Raw genomic sequence first — 19,030 nt, 5'->3', positions numbered from 1 at the left:
GCATCCAGAATCACATTTTCCTGCTACCTGAAAGTGTAGAATCTTCACAGCTGACTCTAATCTTCATATGGAACATTATGAAAAAGTTTGTCATCCAGGAAGATTTATTTTTTTTAATAGAAACTGTGAAACAATTCTGTTTTCATTTTAAAATTGCTTAGCTAGAAAACTCAGAGGGAATGAAACTTTTTTCATAATAAAATTCAAATATAAATTAGTAATTATTATTTTATCATTAACAGATAAACTAGTCGCTATGAAATTAATGTAAGCCACAGCAGCCTTACATGGGTAATTACACTTTTTATTGATCCATTACACCCACAGTATTTCAGTAACATTTTCAGAAGGTTGTTATTTACTCTGTAATCACGAGCTGTGCTTAGCATAGCGCACACACAGTAAATGAAACATCAGTTAACTGCTTAGGCAGAGAGATGAAGAAAGCAATAATACATCCAATAAATTAACCTGTGACGTCTAAGTTCAGACATAACGTAGCTTGTTGAAGCTCCTTACTGGTACCCACGGGCACAGCGGTACCCTCCTAAATCCACTCTATCCTCAGTAAAACAAACCCTCTTAGAAGAATCCTGTGTACCACTTCACTGCATAGAATATGCCTTCTCTGGTACCTAAATCTTGCATTATGTTTGAGTTTGAAAGAATGACTTATGTGCATACTTCAGACTCACCATCGATTAGCGGAGACGGGCACACAGCAGCCTTGTGTGTCACCTCCCGGATGGCAGTGCAACACTTGCACATGGTGGGAAAGGAGGTCTATAAAAACGTGTAGTGTAACTACTGTTATTAATCTTGGAAAGCACCCATCACTGAAATGTTAGTCTCATTTTAGCATCAAAAATTAGAAGTGATTCGCTAATTCGTACAACATCCATACAGTGTGGTTTGTCACACGTGGAAGAAAGCCAAGCCACCCTCAGAGGTGAACGAGGCCAGGTGGTGCGTAGAGAAACTTCTCACCGACAGCACGTGATGGAAGTATTCAAAAGCACTTGCGATGGACAATAGAGGGGCCAGCTTCCTCATATTCATCTTTACTGATCCACATTTGCTGAAACGTGGACAGAGATGCCAATATTGAACCCCCAATCCAGACCGAGTATTTGCGCTCTGGTGGTGCAATCATCTAGAAGAGAAGTGCAATCTGTTGTAAATAAAGTGACAAGCAGATAACACAGTAAACATCTCTCTGGATGAAAAGATGAGGTGAAAGGCTCTCCGTCATAGGAGCACAATTCCAGTCAAGTAAAGCCCCTCAGAGGTGGGAAGGCTGCCATGTTTTGTCTTCCGCCTCAAGTCGACAGAGATGCTATAGTGTTACGCTGAGCAGGCAAATACGGCAGCTCATGAGATATTGGCAGATGGCCCATAAAGCAGCTACCAAAAGAGTTATAAACAGATATCAAAGAAAATTCAAATTTTAAAATATCAACCTAACTTGGTTGTAAATAAAGCCCACTGGGACTACACCGCGCAGAATGATCTGAGCTTTTCATTTTATTTTTTTTAAGGACAAGGAAATTCTTTAATGTAAAAAAAAAAAAAAAGGAACAACAAAACGTTGAGATACACTGGCATTGTGTATCGAACTAAGCACTAGATGTAGATCTAGAACACCTCCTGCCACTTCCCCCCTTAGCCACTGAATTGGTAAAACACGCTGGATGTACCCCTGCTTCGGCGCGCTCCTGTCTCCATTCCAGCCACTCTGTCCTGCCCGTTCAGCATGCGGCCTGCTGCCTGATAAAAAGGTGCCTCGCGATTTCACTATACATTTTCTTGAATCTAGGCTGAAAGGGTCCTTTCAAACAGGTAACTAGCTGCAGACTTTGCACGCTGCTTGGATTTGGGATTTTTTAGTACAGAACTCGCAAGTGAAACGCCTTTCACCCTTTTGACTGCTGACGCTCACTGACAGCTAAGCCTTGACGTCTCTAATATTCCCAGCATCTTCAAGTTGTTCGTGCCCCCTTAGTATTTACAGCTCCACCTTCTCTAGGTTCATCCCTACCTCTCTTGTTGTTCCTCTCTTGTTTTTCCCATGGTGTCTTTCAAGCAGCCCTTTTCTCTCCCGTAACCCTATTTCTTTGGGAATCCCACGGGATTCTCTTCCCTAACTGTTGCTTCACATTTTCTCAAAATGACCTCATCAACTCCCATTGCTTCAGCGACCATTTTTATTACCTCTCAAATCCCTTTTTAAACTCTGCTTTGGCTGGTAGGAGGAAAAGAGGTATACATTAAGAAGGCTGTCCGAGGCTCCCCTAACATCAGGATTTGGGATGCAAGACCTGGACATTATCCAATGGACATTTCGATTTGTTTATAAGATCTAACTTTCCAACAAAAAGCTTCTTTTGCAAGTGCAGGTGTTCAAAATTACCTTAATCTTCATAGTACTTGGAGCCAAAGCTGTAATCTCTTTCTGCATACGATCGCCAATCCCAGGATACATCGTGGTTCCTCCAGAGAGGACGTTATTAGCATAAAGATCCTTACGGATGTCGATATCGCATTTCATAATACTGTTGTAAGTAGTTTCATGGATACCTGCAGATTCCATCCCTGAGTGGAAAGAAGTTTCAACATGTTATTCTCTTTGTCCCTTTCTTTTTATTACTGTGAAACTGAAACAAAGTCTCACTAATCCAAGCTCTCTCCCTTAAAACTCCAAGAAAAAAAAAAAAGCAGCTACGTGATGCTTAGGACAGGAAGGAGAAAGACAGAACATATTCCTCACCTTCTTTGTCCTCTCAGCATAGTAATTATACAAGCAAAATACACTCAGGAGGAAGAAAGAGCCCATTATGATTTCATACTGAGGTCTTTTTACTTCCTTAATTAAAAAACAATTAACATTATTTAAGGAAAATTTTAAAATGAGGCGTTACTGCAATAGTTTGCCATTTTTATAATCTTTTATGATAATGTTATCTAGTAACAGAATCCCACTCGGTATTTCAGTGAGCTACCTTGCTTTTGAGGTGGTGGTTTAATCTGAACGCCAGTACAGTAAAGTTAACTTATGGTACTACTTTTTGCTAAAGAAAAGAAACAGACCGGATACAGTCCTGGGAAGAGGGTTTGACCTTAAAGTGGTAGACTTTTTAACTAGCTTAACACGCCCATGTCGACAAAGTTCTGTCATCCAGGAAATCCAGATTTCCATCTCTGCGTTTCTGATACTGACCACTGTTAGGCACCAGCTGCGATCCCTGATACACGCCTGGCAGCCAAACCCCTCTGTCTGCTTCGGAGAATTTCTCCTGCTGATGTTCAAATACAGAATATTGGAACATTGCTCCTACTGATGTTCAAGTACAGAACTTGGAGCTGTATTAACGCCTGAATAATTTCATTTCTACACACAGACGTAGCTAGCTTCGCCGTTTAGTTTAATGGAAATCGTGCCAAACTGCCTGCAGCCATTTTGCTCAGTCCTCAAGCACGGAATTTAAGTGGGAAGCGGGAAATTTGTGAGGGCGGCATGAGTTAGCACATAAAGTGTCAGTCCTCCACTGGATAGCATGGGAATTTTAACATACAGCTAAAACTACTGGAAAATAACGTATGATTTGATTTTGTATGATTAAATTACAGATTAATATAATAAAACAATAAGCGGAAGCAGCATCTAGATTTAAAACCCACATAAGCAGCTCTGTGCAGTTATATATCAGCCAGTCAAGATAAAAAGCATGATTTTCTGACAATACCCTAAACACCACCTTAGAAACTCTACTGCATTTATAACAGGTTGAAATTATATTAGAATTCATGTGTTTCTAAACTGACAGGCATCTTCATGTCCAGCAGCAGTAGCAGCAGTGTTCATAGCTTCTAAAGAACTGATAAATCAATAGAAGCTGCATGTTTCTAAGGACATTCGAGGCTAAATACCTCAGTTCCTGCAGCTGAAGGTTGTCTATACTTTCTAAGAAATTCTTCCTTTCATTCTCTGTCAAGTCCCTAGAAAGAAAAGTCCTGTCTCACCTACGAAGGATGGCTGGAAGAGCGTTTCTGGGCATCGGAACCGTTCATTGCCAATGGTGATGACTTGTCCATCAGGAAGCTCGTAGCTCTTTTCAAGAGAGGAGGAGGAAGCAGCAGTTGCCATTTCATTTTCAAAATCCAACGCCACATAACAAAGCTTCTCCTTGACGTCTCTCACAATCTCCCGTTCCGCTGCAGACAGCCAACAAGTTTTTAATCAACATACAGTATGGCAGCTATTTCTCATGCACATTTCCTTGGTTTCATTGGTGGTCATACGGTTCTTTGGATTATGACCTCTCTGTTGTCTCAACAACATTACTTTCCCTTTGCACTACCAAATTTCCCTCATTGGCAAATAAAAAGATATATTGTACTACAGAATATTGTAAAGATTAATGTTTACATATCTATGTCACAAAACCTCGATCAAACCTCCAGACGTTTGTCCATTACCAGCTACTAACTTCGTTCCTTTGTCTGTGGAAGAGATATGATCAAACACGACAACCAGTTATATCTGTCAGTGACTTAGGATTTCCTAACGAGGTGGCATCCTCGTCCTTGATGCTCAACATATGTAGAATCATAGAATCATTTTGGTTGGAAGAGACCTTTAAGATCATCAGGTTCAACCATTAACCTAGCACTGCCAAGTTACCACTAAAACATGTCCCTCAGCTGAAAGTCAAAGTCAGGAGAATCCTGTTCGCCAACGTGAACTGTTTTTCCCAGGCCAACCTAATGATTTTGATGCATCTCACCAGGTACGGGCTTCCTGCATAATAAGACAACTAACAGAGCAAATGTATGCGAAGTGCATCCAAAGCGCAGCTTGTTACCAGTGGTGACAAAAGAGTAGCCTCTTTCCGTAAGAATTTTCATGAGATAGTCAGTCAGGTCTCTGCCTGCCAGATCCAGTCTCATGATGGCATGAGGCAAGGCATAGCCTTCATAGATAGGCACGTTGTGAGTGACACCATCCCCGGAATCCAAAACTATTCCTGGAAAGTGAAAGAAAAGGAGAAGCTGGTTATTTCCCACTGACACGGGGTTTCCACGTACTCCATATTCACAGCTGAAACATGCAACGACAAATAAAGATGCTCACAGGCCAATTGCTTCTGCCATTTCTATAACTAAAGAGCTGCTCACGTGAGATGAAATTGTTAGCACAAACTAAACAGCAACTGCGTTCAGGGAAAAAAAGACATGTAACATTCAGCAATTTGATTGTATTGTTCTTCCCGAATGGAGGCAAGCAATAATGATCTTGTATGGATGCAGAGGCTTCCATTTCAGATAACCTCGAGCACTTTACAGACATGATATAATGTACAAACTGTAACTGAAAACCTATCTATAAAATTAAAAATTTGAATCTGCCATTAAAATAAGCCACCCATATTAGAGAAAATATAACAATGGTTTATCTGTGCAAAGCCACGTTACTTATGTTCTTGGATAAGAAATGAAGTACATGTTTTCCACTCAAAACGAATAAAGCATTTCTGATACCAAACATACATACAAATAATTGAATTTTAAACATAAACCAAGTATTTCTGACAATTGTAATTCCTGTAAGCTGGTGATCTTTCTATACAAAATTTTATTGCGGCATCAGGCTACAAAGACAGATGGTATTTTAATTTTTTTCAAAATATACGAAGACTCAAGGGTGGCTAAGAAGTAATTTATCGTATCAACGCCTGATCAGACTCTAAATGGCAATAAGGAGAGACCTCCATGCTAATTCTAAGGATCGCTTAACAGCGGACATCTTTAGGTGACTGAAATTCAACATTTAAATGAAATATTTTCATTTAGCTACTGAATGGTTGGGGTTTTTTTCCCCATGCTGTTCAATTAAGGGCAGTATCAAACTGCATCACCTTTCATCTGTTCATATAGTCGAGACATAGTCATTTGAGCTTTTGAAGCAGAAAGTCATAAATCTATACCCATACATGCCATGAAGCACTTGCGCAGCATGGTGGGAAGTATTCAGTCTCCATATGGCTGCCGGTTCTTCCTAATACACAGCTGGTGCATCATCTTCAACATATATGTGTGTATATATGCACACACAGCCACGCGGGAAGGACGGGTGGAAAATAGGACTTCCAGAAAGACTCACCAGTTGTTCTTCCAGACGCATACAGAGACAGCACCGCCTGAATTGCTACATACATGGCTGGCACGTTGAACGTCTCAAACATAATCTGGAAGGAAGAATTTGAAAACCTTTAGGATCTACACTTAAGAGTATCTGAAGAGACAGCAAATTTTAATTTTTTTTTTAATGAATACTGCCAGTTACTACTCCTGAGTCCCCCTCCTGAACTGTCGTTCTTCTGCGAACACCACACTATGTTTCCTTTAGGATTTCATGAAAAAATCATGGAAGTAAGTGGGTATCTTTCCATTAACCTCAGTCTAGGTCAGATTCTTACTGATAATATAATTGAAGATGACACCTTGGGATAACTTTTTTACCCTGCGAGCAGGACTGCAAGAATGCAGCAATCAAAAATATTCTTTTTTTACATATATGCACACAGGCACACCTATAAAAGATTTACAGAAGACACAGCTGGAAGAGGCCACAAGGAATAATCTGCCTATTCCCATCTCAAGGAAGAATCAGCCATTTCTGACACAGGTTCTGTCTCAGAAATTCCTCTGCTGGAGCGTATACAGATTCCTCCGGCAAACAAATCTAGTGATACACTATACTTAACAACTATCAGGGGTTTCTTGGTGTCTAGCTAAAACCTCACGTGGTCTAGTTTAAATGCATTGCGCCTCAACCTGCCCCCAGCAAACACAACAGTATCTTTTCTCTTTATGGCGACCTTAGCCATATCCTCTTGTCTCATCCCTCACCTCCTCTACTCTAACAAGCTTCGGTTCTTTCCATCTCCTGTGTCAGACACACTGCAATTTTATCTGAGCAGATGGAATAACATTTGTTTCCAGCTGGACTTCCACCGGAGCTCTGCTAAGGAACACCATTAAGGGCACACAGTGAACTAACACACCCTGGACAATGTGATGTGCTTTATCCTTCTTAAACCAATGCCACCTACGCCAGGCAGTGCTACCCCATCGCCAGTGGTGCTGCTGGGACCATCAAAGAATCATTCAGGCTGGAAAAGACAGTTAAGACTGAGTCCAACCATGAACTTAACACTGCCAAGTCCACCACTAAAACATGTCCCTAAGGGCCACGTCTACCCGTCTTTTAAATACCTCCAGGACTGGTGACTCAACCATCACCACTGTACCCGTCAGAGACATCAGGGGGTTAAACTTAAATGTAAGCTTTGAATTTCATAAGCTAATACCTTTGCCAATGAAGTTTACTTTTAATGAAAAGTATGCTTTCAATTAAAAAATACACAAATTACCGATATTTCATAGTTAATTAATGTAATGAATTTAATGCAATCAGTAATAAACAATCTTGGAAACAGGATTTACCATTACAGTATAATCACAGAGAAACAGTCCTGGACATGTCTACTGTATGAAGCACACCTCCTGGTTGTTACAAACTAGGCTTTTCTTACGGTCTCTTGTTGTTTATTAGCTCCCAGTTGTATTATCTCCCAGTAATGCGTGCTGCCAAGCTCACTACTTAATTAGTTTATTTACACAGTTGCTAAATTGATGCATAATCTTCCCATTAAATATATGCCAAAAGTGGGCACAAAGGGAAGCACAGAGCCACATCTAATTTTCCCAGGTGACTTTAGACCTATATCTGTATTTAGATCACACTTCTGGTTAGATCACCAGCTACATTTATAACATGGGCTTTTGGCCAGAAGGCTGCTCTAAAATACTCAAACCTCAGAGGCTGACTTTTGGTTCTGACCCGAGTTTGCTACATCAGACTGGGTATGTCATGGGCAAAAACGTTTAGCAAAATATCATTTAAGTTTGCTTCAGTCAACTCATTTTCCTAAGACAGCACACAAAGACTCCAGCTTTTGAACACTTTTCCCCCTGGTCCCTGAAGAGGTGCTCTAGTTGCGAGTTCCACAAAGTCATCTACATGATGGCCTTCAAACATCTTTATTCAAATCTTCCGAAACCCCACAATTCTGATATGATAACTAGCATTTTGTATGATGCAAAAGCGTTGATACAGTGCCAGTCCTCAGGGTAGAAAGCAGAAGTTAGTACAGCACGAGCTGAGGAGCCGGGCTACTACAGGTTGAGCACTCTTGGTGGCCAGAGGTAGGTACCTAAAAGGCGTCATTGATCCAAAACTCAACACAGAAGGGTGATTCAGCTGGTACATGACCAGTGTTACAGCGCTTGCAAACCTCAGATTTAAATACATCAATGACTCATAACTCCATCCAAAATAGTTATATGAATCCTGGGTTTGACATCATCTACCCACCAAAACTCAGCTTCAGAAGGCACCTTAGCCTCCAGTTTCCCCACTTCCAGAACTGAGCGCACGTGTGATCTTGTGAACAAAGAAAATTACTTCCAGCTTTTCAGAGGCTGGTTTCAAATAGCTCACTGCCACACACAAGTATGAAACATTTTAGGGCCATCCAGAGAGCTGGTACTGCATGAGCAGCAGAAACTCTCGCTGTCTCACCACGGCTTAGCCAGCACGCTAACCCACACGAGCCCTAAGGGATTATTCTCCCAGATTAAGAAGAAAATTGAATAGCCAGGACTATTTATATTTTTAGCTCCTTCAGTGCAGCAATGATCCGCAGCACAGCATTCAGACAATTACCTGAGTCATTTTTTCACGGTTGGCTTTGGGATTCAGGGGCGCCTCGGTCAGCAGGACGGGGTGTTCCTCCGGCGCAACCCGGAGTTCATTATAGAAAGAATGATGCCAAATCTAAAAATGAAAATTACTTTAGAATTACGAAAATTGTTTCTTCTGTCCACAGAACCACACAGAAAGCTTTTCAAATACAGTCGGAGCGATTTTTTTTTTTTTTTTTTTTTTACAGACATATTAAAATAGACAGAAAGCAAGCAAGAGCAAATCTGCCAAATTCAACTCTATTTTAGAACTGAAACCATTGGGTTTCTACTGTATGTAACAACAGAATATTACCTGCGCCAGGCAGGTATCCTTCCCCCTGGATTCCCTAAGCAGAGCGGAGACCACCCTTTCTAAGCAGGGGCACCGGTGAGTTGCCACCCCCAGTGCTCCGACACAGAAGCTCAGCCAAGCACCGAGTTGTTGGACCTGGAAAGCCTTCTCCACCTCAAGCTGCTTGGAGACTGCTCCAGTTGCAAGTCATTGCCGAGATGCTCTTTAGGAATCTAATTATTTCCACAGAAGCGAAAGGCCTTTTATGCCAGAGATATTTCACCCGGTAAATCCTGACTCAAACTCTTCACTTATTCTAGAATACCTAACTTTCTTAGTCGCAAGTCCATAAAGTACTGTCATATTTTTTCATGTTGGAAGGTGCTACCTATATCAAAAGATGTTCACTTTGATTGCCTGAGGACTATGGCTGTGAGGAACCAAAGGGATTTTTTTCTTGATTCCAGCTCAAAGACAGACTGTTCAGTAACATGATGAAATATTTCACCTTGTTCAATTCTTTCCTACTCTTATTTCTTCTCTTTTTTTTTTCCTCCTATTTTTAATCATATTCCAGCTTTGCCTGACCCAACGAGTTTACTTTGAGCACAAACCATCACGACAGTTTTATGGGTAGGTTTATTTGATTAACGTCCTAGAAACAAATACTATTATGCTTCAAAATAAAGTTAAGTGGGAAAAGGATCTTATCTAAATCTGAAGAACCTACAAAGTCGATAGCTGTCCAGAGTTGGAATTATTAAGAAAATTATCAGCCCTAAAAGAAATTTCAATTCCAACTCAGTTCCCTAAAAAAAAAAAATTATCAGATGTTTCCAGAACTGGGGCTTGGGATGCCGGGCCATCTTCCATTTGAAGGTTTAGAACAGAAATACAGGGAGAAGGTGAATAAAAGAGAAAGTAATCATGTAAAAGTTAAAAATATAAATCAGATACAAGACGACTGCCATTTCAGACAGGAAAGAACTAAGGGAAGAGAAAAACACCTCCGTGCTTCCACCATTAACAAAGTACTGGCCCTTCCAGCAGTGAGGAACAAACCTGGACTCATAAAGCAGGACCCTGCCTAAATCCCTGGCAGTTGCAGGTTTTTCCTCAAAACCAGGCATGATTAGGCACTGCACAGCCCATTAGATTCGCCCTAATGGTAACCATAATGTTAATGGATAATTATATTCTGGAAGAAACAGAATATAGTTGAGTGTTGGATTTTATAGGTCACGAGAATTAAATGTAAGCAGCAAGTGCAACAGCAAAGAGGAATGACTGAGGAAGAATTATTCCAACACTTACATTAAACATTTACATAGTCACCAGAGCCAGAAAACGCTCCGTCCCAACCCTTTCCCTCCCATACGTTGTCAGCTCAGTTGCTATGAACAAATTGACAGTGATGTACAATGCCCTGTATTACCACCCAGCGGAAAACAGAGCAGTCCCAATTTGAATATTGTGAACTGAAGCACAGGAGGAGAAGAATGCTTCATTTCATCGCCTACATGCTCTCCTCCCGCTTCACACGGATATCTGTGTGTCCTGCAGCATCCTCGCTCCCGCTTTCTCCTGCGCACGCGCACACGCACACTCAGCCGAATCTTTTGGCGACCCCCCGGCTTTTTGTAACGTGTGGATGGTTGGGCACTGGGCTACTCTGCCTTTGTCCCACTTTTGGCACAGTTACCCAGTAATTCTCTTGTTTCTTCTACATTGTGATGCTTTTAGTAGTGTTATTTCCAAGCACTGGAAAGAAATCTGTGGTCCGGACCAAAGTCATGCAACTGGTTTCAAAAATCTTGGGGAGGAAAATAAATAAATAAATTTATATACTTATATATATACATGTGTGTGTGTGCGCGCATATTTTTATGTATATACACACACATATATATATATTTTTTATATATATATACATATATATGCACACACACATATATACACAAACACACACATTCCCTTAGCACCAAAACTTTAGGGATTGAATTTCAGGACTTCTTTCAGCCTGAAGAGTGCATGCACACGTCTGTGTGCGTTCCAGAGCTTTAGGGGAAGTTGAGATATGCATGTAATCATTAGATTGAATCAGGGAAGCCCATACATTAAAAAAAAAAAAAAAAAAATGCTTTTTTTCCTTATTTGCAATAATCGCAAGAGTTAGCAACGCTGTTTCTTGTCTCTTCCCTACCGCTGCCTTTCTCTCACGCTGCTTTTTTTCCTATTTGTTGCTCATTTCCTTGCAAGCAGCCTCCACTTTCTGTCCCGCTCTGCTCCTGGTTCTCAGCAAGAAGTCTAAGCACAACTCAGTGCTGGGGCATCTTCGCCGGCTACTGGATGTTGCACACTATCTGTCAGAAGAAGGTACATTTGGGCCAGGGACGCACTTTCGCAAGTAATTCCTTCATCCATTGAAGTGACAAAGAGGAGTTCAAACCACAAGAACCCATGTAGTATCTGACCATTATTTGAATTACTGCACTGCCTGAAGCCTCCACTACGTTATACCCTAAAATACGATCAATCTAGCCATAAAGTTACACTACCGTAAAGCACATCCCACCTTTTTTACCTTCCCTAATTCCTTCTCCTAACTAAATTCTAGAAAGTCTGCTCCAGCATCCAGCATTACGCAGGAAAAAAAACATACCGGTATGTCTTATACTCAGGACAATTTCCAGATGGCCAGTCACGGAGGGAAGAACATAAAATAGTGACCTCCAATTTTATTTTATTTTACCTAGACGGAAATAAAATTTCTTGCTGAATGCCGACAGCAGGAAAATTATCTGGAAGACCAACATACCGGGATGTATGAGGTAGACTTTCTACTCTGCAGAGATGAGCAAGGTGTCCTCCCAGGAAGCAGTGAAATAATGAAATGCAAATACTATGCTTCCATCTAGAGGAGTAGGTGGGCAATTTATTTCCAAATGTGAACTGGGGAACTCCTGTATCCACTTCGGTGTCTTCATCTTTAGCAGGGAGTGTAGCAATTGGACAAGGGGTAACAGTTTTAAACTGCAAGAGGGGAGATTTAGATGAGATACTAGGAAGAAATTCTTTGCTGTGAGGGGGGTGAGCCCCTGGTCCAGGGTGCCCAGAGAAGCTGTGGCTGCCCCATCCCTGGAGGGGTTCAAGGCCAGGTTGGACGGGGCTTGGAGCAACCTGGGCTGGTGGGAGGTGTCCCTGCCCAGGGCAGGGGGTGGCACTGGGTGGGCTTCAAGGTCCCTTCCAACCCAAACCAGTCTATGATTCTATTCTGTGATCTGGAACAGTCTGCACTTACCACTTTGGGTTCACAAATATGACACAATAACTGACTTTATGTATATATACGTTATAATTTTATACACCTCATCTCAGCAAGTAGGACTACAGACCACCACCAGCCCTGTGTCTTCCTTTCCGTGGTATTTTCCACAACAAAACATTACTAGAAGCATTTGCTTGCAGAGTTTCCACACCATTCCACCTGGAGACAACAAGGGACTGAACTGCACTCCTGTCCCTAAAGAAGGCATACAATATTCCCACATCCAGACTCAGATGTTCCCTGAACAGACCAGGACACATGGGATATTTGAGGGAATTAGCAGAGTGAGAGTGCCTTTAGGACTCCTCCTGCCTCTCCAGCACGTGCCATGAGCAGACCTTATTGCCTGCACCGGCTCTGGGACATCCTTCAGCAGGCATGTCACAGAGAGGCCATCGCGCTGGCCACACACCAAGGAAGTTGTGCTTGATAGGGAATAAAGACGCCTTCTGACCATCCAGGCGCTAAAAGCTAACTGGAATTGGCAACAGAAAAACATCCCTCAGGGAAAAAAAGATATCCCACCCTCAAAGAATTAGTAGAGGGATAGGAAGCCCCAATCTGTCTTTTCCTCTTTAATTGACAGTGAGAATGTCATGTGCAATATGAGATGTGGGCATCAACCATCATCTTTTTCTTCTTGTAGGCAAGTACTGAGGAGGGAAAAAAAAAAAATCACCCCTCCACCTCACTGTTTTTGTTCCCAACTTCAGTTGGAATTAAATATCTTTAATATTTCTCTGATTCACCTCTGATGCTGCAACCTGTATTTTTTTTCCTGTAGCTACTTTCTATCATTGTCAAATGTTCTGCTTTAGTATCAACTTCAAGACTGAAAAGAGTATGTACAAATCATAAAATACTTCTGTAACAGACTGCCAAATTTGATGAGTAATAAGCATTTACTTTTTAAAATAGTAACCCTAGAACTGCCAAGACCTGATCAACCCCTGCACGAGCATCCTGTACTTTACCCGTACTGCAATTACAAAGTCTTCAAGGATTTTCCCTTTGGTTTGCAAGAAGGTTAACGGCAAATTGTACGTCTTGAATAAGATGACGCCTCAACAGGATTGCATTAAACACCCACCTTTTCCATGTCATCCCAGTTAGTGATGATTCCATGCTCAATGGGATATTTCAGCGTCAGGATCCCTCTTTTACTTTGTGCTTCGTCCCCTACATAGCTGTCTTTCTGACCCATTCCAACCATAACACCCTGCAAAGCATATTATTCTAATATTAGTGCAATATATCACACGTTAGAGCTAGAATATTTTTAATTTAAAACTTCATGTGAAATACTGTACCTGCTACTACCATTCCAGAACACACCCCCAAGACGTGCAAGGAACTAAAATGTGAATTTATCGGTAACCACCTACTCTGTACTAACACCCCCTATGATCCCACCAGAAGAGGAAGGCGGCTCCAAAACGGAAGGACGGTTTCTCACACCTGCTGCAACTAACGTCCATGCAGGAGCCCAGCCACGGCAGGCGTCAGCAAATTCACGGTTCTCCACAAGGGACGGGTCCTTTGTCATTGCACAAAGTAATAAAGGGAAGGAATTACAAGTGAAAAAGGTATCATCTCTTCTTGGCTCCCTAGATTTACTTCATATATTGGGTTGCACTTTGTGTCTAGGCAGTTCCACTGTTGCCTTTAAACAGTGACGTTATTCCCCCTTGCTGCAAGTGAATTGGTTTTTCAAAATATACTTTCTGGGGAAAAAAAAAAAAGCGCACTGATTTATATAAAACAGATATTTTATAAAAGAAAACTCACTTATTAAATTAAGGTTTTACTAAGTTTATCATTTATGCATTAGGAAGCCTATCATGATTGCCCCAAATAATGTAACATACAAGTACAATATTATTCATCAACTGGCATAAAAATATTTAATTTTTCTCATGGATACACCTGAATTCCATGGATTCAGTAATATGGCTGCTGAGCTGCTTAACTGTGCAAAATTACATGCCAGCTCTAATCACTAATAAAAGCCAACGAACAACTTGAGATGTTAAAGAATGGACATGTTTTCAACCACTGACATTCAACTTCAACAGTTCGTGGAGGTGTTCAAATTGCATTCCTTAAAATGCTTAGTATTTTATGCCTGTCAAACCAGGCATGTTTAGCTGAGCAAAAGAACACACAGAACTTCAGGGAAGGGGTTTTACTGCCCAGAAAATTAAAATCTGACTCAGATACGAATCAAATGAATAAAAATCTTTATCTTCTATTTATAAAGGAACTGTTAAAGAACGACTTAAGCAGAAAGACCTTTTCCAAAGTCAAGAAAAGCCAGACTTGTCCTTTCCAGACTTAAGTTTGAGTTGATAAAGTGATGTGCTAGAGACCTTTTTGGAAGTTTATTGGGCCATATTGTTGCTTAATGTAACTAGAAAAGGAAAAGGAACTTACCACTATTAGTCATTTGGTTTCTCTTGTTAGCCATGTTCTGCCTTTCATTTTTCTTTGTATTGATACAGCAAGTATTAACTAATCCAACAAGTTGGGGGGGTGGAGGGTAGGAGAAGGGTGTCCATAAGACACCTTCGTATATTTAACACGCTCGCATTCTTCTACAGTCAACGTTTTATGGCTGAAACATCTTTTCCAAAGGATTGAGAAGTTTACCTTAAAGCCGTGCAGCTTAATCCCCCGGTTAACAAGCCAAATTCCTACAAAGGCCGATGGGAGTTTTGCCTGAATAAATCTGACGCTTTATCATTGTCATGTCTAAAGTCTCAAAAAAACCCCAAAACCAAGCACCCAAACCAGACAGAACTCCCATTTTGGTACCAACCAACCTGATGTCGAGGACGTCCAACGATGGATGGAAATACAGCTCTTGGGGCATCATCTCCTGCAAACCCAGCTTTGCAAAGCCCAGAACCATTGTCACACACAAGGGCAGTGGTTTCATCGTCATCGCACATTATGCCTCACAATTTTGGCTGCAAAACAGTAATTCGGAGGGTTGGGGAGGAGCAGATGGAAGGGTATAGGACAGAAGCAACTCTCCATCATTTAGAGAGCAAACTGCTGTAAAAAGAATAATTTTGGCAAAGAATAAACCTAAACAGCAAAGTGTACGCAAAAGCCCCAGTCTTGCAAAGCATCTTAAGCATCCACATAAATTTCAGCTTGAATAGGTTTTACAGAAGCAAATTAATCAGGACATTCAGGCTTTGTTTCCAAAAGGGACATCTCCACTGCCGTAGCCTCAAGGAGTCCTGTGATATTCTAGTTGATTGGCCTCGTGACCATATCTGCTACAGGATACACATTCGGCTCTACTTGGACTTAAGCACGCATAACCCCATCTCTTCCCAGGATGAATTATCTTCTAGAAATTTTCTTTGTTAAAAATGAATTGGTCATACGTACCTACCAGTTATAATGGCAGATGGTAAATAAGAATCACCGAACATTCATTACTTCAAAGACCACGATTGCTCCCTAGTGGCATGTTTAAATTTGCCTTTTTCATAGAGGGTCATCAACAATCTTAACCAACCAACTAAAAATACCCCACCCCCCCAAAAAAAGTCTCAGGAAAGCGTTTGCTGTGTGTTTTTAAATGACAGCTCCTCTGTAACGTGAAGTGCTCCCTAGAGGACTGATTCCATATTTGTAAGTGGTAAATACCTTATCGAAGTGGTTATTCCAGGAAAGAGGACAAGAGGCAGCTGGCACACCCGCCCAGGAACAACTCAACTTCAGCGGTTGGCCAACACATCAGACGAAGCCCTGAACTCATTGAAATTCATGGCAAAACTCCCACCAAGGGGGGGGCCCTAAATTTCACCAAGACTTCTGTTTCAGATTCCTTGGTTATTTTTAGGACTGTGCGATCGCCTCTTTAGGCAGTCAAGGACAGGGAAGGATTTTATTTTTCCTACTCTGGCAACCTCACTCGGTAAGGAAGGCTACTTCAGTTTTAATATAGGAATGTTTAACCATTAGTTCTAGTAGCTGGTATTTTTGAACATTCATTCATGCTACCATGAATTGTTATCTTCTTCTAAAACCCTCGGGAAAAGGCTTTTAGAATGCAATAAACCAACCACTTACCAGCAGCATCCAGCACTACAGAACTGCACCCAGACTCTGACCCCATCAACGTAAAACGGAAGGAAAACTCAGTTCTTAAATACATCAGAAATGACATCGGATGAGACGCCAGAATTTAAGAGTAGAGAATTTTAAAGTAGGGAAATGCTACAAAGCTCAGAGATCAGCATCGCTCCTTGGATCTAAGGAAGGCTGTATAGCACCAAGATGTTTAATCCTCCGCGGTAAGAAATAACACTCCCATTCATTCGCAGACACAGCATTTCCTATATAGCTTGACATGTAAAACTACGGTCAGCGCAGCCATACTCGGAGACACAAAATTCATAGAGAAACTCCAGCTGATCTTTACAAGTTACACTTTGGAGCGCTGGCAGCAATCGCTTACGCTTTTACTCACTATTGATTAGATTCCAGAGAAGCCACTGACACTCCCTAATAAAATCAATCGCTGAATTTGTTAATTTCCCATTTAAAAAAAAAAATTAAAAAAATCTTGCTTTCCTTATCATTGCTTAATTACAAGGTGAACGAACTGATAAAGAGCACTACTTAAAAAGTTTTCATTGATTGAATCACGTTGCAGCTTTACAGCTGCTGAATTCATAGGTTTAAAATAATCATTTTCACAAAGCAGCTATTTGGAAACCTTTTTACCAGATGAAGTTTCTAAATAAATTTCCTAAATTTGCTGGATTTTAATTTTTATTTCAGTTTTTCTTTATCTAATTCCCAGTGCAAAATCAAAGACAATTAACACTTCCTATTTGGTTTCTGCATAAGTCCTGATATCCAGACAGCAAACACTACTGAAGTGTTCTTCCAGGTTTCGGGTAGATTAAGAAGGTTTTCATCGCACCCTATTGATCCTTCCAGCAACGAGGAATGTCTGCAGTTTCCCTGCATCCATGCAGTCAAACCTGAATTACCTTATACCAGTAGACCCCCTGGAATTCCTCCAAAGCCTGAGGCAAGCTGCATCCAAGTCCAGCAAGTGTGTAAATCCCCAAAAGATCTCAGACCAAGTGAAGCGAAGCATTAAAATAACGAACTGTGACATGAAAAAAACCTCTCATGGCAATACTTACCCAGGAAACGGTGATGATTTGTAAAAGCCTCGCTGTAAATGACATGGTCACATCTTCCATTACATTTATATCAGCTTCTGGAATGGAGTTCACAAAATATCTACATGTGTCAAGCCATTTTTGGAAACCTTTTTTCCCAGTTTGTGCTTATCACAGTGACAGCACAAAGGCCTGGATAAATTAGGGCAGAACTTCGAACCTCTCTGGATCCTTTCCCACTCACTAACCTGCTACACCTCGTGACAGAGGGTTGTTTCCTCCCCTGAAGACAAAAATCCCTCACGCTAGATGAGTAAGACTGGAAGGATTTGTGTAGGTCCACTGTTGTCATTGCATTCTGCTTCATTATAACATAATTAGCTAAGAATAGCTCATTATCATTCTGTTAACAGCCGTCTTCAAGCTGGAAAGGGAAAAGTCTTACCATGTACATACAGTACTCGAGTTTCAACTGTACTTGTTTGTTTGCTTGGCGCAAAGACTGAAAATAGCCGACTTATCTCAGGAGTGGGGTGACACGATGGCTGAAAACAGGGACTGAATCAGCCATCAGCCATTCAAAGGAGACGAACCATGACCATTTCACAAAAACAGACACCAATTATATAGGAATATATTGGGTTTCTACAGAAATCCAGGCCTTTACTAGACTAAGAAACATTAAAGAACCATCGAAAGAAGGAAGTTTACAGGATTTACCGACAGTTGTAACTACGGCTAGTTGTATTTCCCATTCCACGTGAAAAAGACAAGCAATGCAGAACATCAGATATAATCTGGTAAACGTTAACTCTGCAAATGGAAATGCCAACCAATCCCTCTTTCTAACCCGCCACACGACTCCGCAGCAAACCTCACATACAAGAATCCTTGGACCTTAAGCAGATAATTTACTTCACCAGCATCTCTTCAAAGTCAACCCTGTGTCTGCCCATCAGTAAAACTGATGGAATCCTTCCATTTCCATGTGGCTTTATGTCTACTCCTTTAGACTGGACTTGCTTTGATTGTATCTCCATTTTATACAGCGGTGAGCCGAAACGCAGACAGAACAAACACCAACAAACAACAACAGAGGCTTTAAAAACAACCTTCCAGTGGCCACAGTCTTCACAAATCAGCTACTTTTTGAATCAGAGAAATAGCTGTGCTGTTTCAGAGAACGCTGTAACAAAACATGGATGTATTCCTATGCAACGCAAAACACCCTGTTACGTGTCTGCAGGAATGGAATGCAAATCCTCTGCTTCTTATAGCCTCTTAGTTGAAAGTGTACCCTTTATTCATTTATATCTTGAAGCCCAAGTATGCAAAATATGTAAGGCTGTGTCTTTATAAGCTTGAATTTCACGTGTCAAGCAGCTGAGTAACATTTTGCCCCAAAGATATGCAGTAACTAAACCCACCGAGACAATTCGTGCAAGT

General features: G+C 41.1%; 1 protein-coding gene across 3 annotated transcripts; it reads right to left on the bottom strand.

The window, feature by feature from the left end:
* Window positions 1–283: 283 nt before the first annotated feature.
* Window positions 284–17,914, bottom strand: LOC134514875 (actin, alpha skeletal muscle B). Of its 3 annotated transcripts, XM_063333198.1 has the most exons (10): window positions 17,833–17,914; window positions 17,606–17,682; window positions 15,251–15,397; window positions 13,519–13,647; window positions 8,789–8,899; window positions 6,161–6,245; window positions 4,863–5,024; window positions 4,021–4,212; window positions 2,411–2,592; window positions 284–1,153 (listed from the first exon to the last, which is right to left on the bottom strand). In XM_063333198.1, exons 3-10 carry the CDS (start codon window positions 15,377–15,379, stop codon window positions 1,010–1,012), a joined length of 1,134 nt encoding a protein of 377 aa, XP_063189268.1. In that variant the 5' UTR covers window positions 15,380–15,397; window positions 17,606–17,682; window positions 17,833–17,914; the 3' UTR covers window positions 284–1,009. The 3 variants fall into 3 exon arrangements, with proteins under 3 accessions (XP_063189268.1, XP_063189269.1, XP_063189270.1); XM_063333199.1 differs by lacking the exon at window positions 17,833–17,914 and having other exon boundaries at window positions 17,606–17,757; XM_063333200.1 differs by lacking the exons at window positions 17,606–17,682; window positions 17,833–17,914 and adding an exon at window positions 15,835–15,967.
* Between the last annotated feature and the right edge of the window lie 1,116 nt (window positions 17,915–19,030).

Source organism: Chroicocephalus ridibundus, chromosome 4 (assembly GCF_963924245.1).
Source record: "Chroicocephalus ridibundus chromosome 4, bChrRid1.1, whole genome shotgun sequence".
Taxonomy (NCBI): domain Eukaryota; kingdom Metazoa; phylum Chordata; class Aves; order Charadriiformes; family Laridae; genus Chroicocephalus; species Chroicocephalus ridibundus.
The sequence above is the reverse complement of the archived record's forward strand: the minus strand, read 5'-3'. Positions and strand labels throughout refer to the sequence as shown.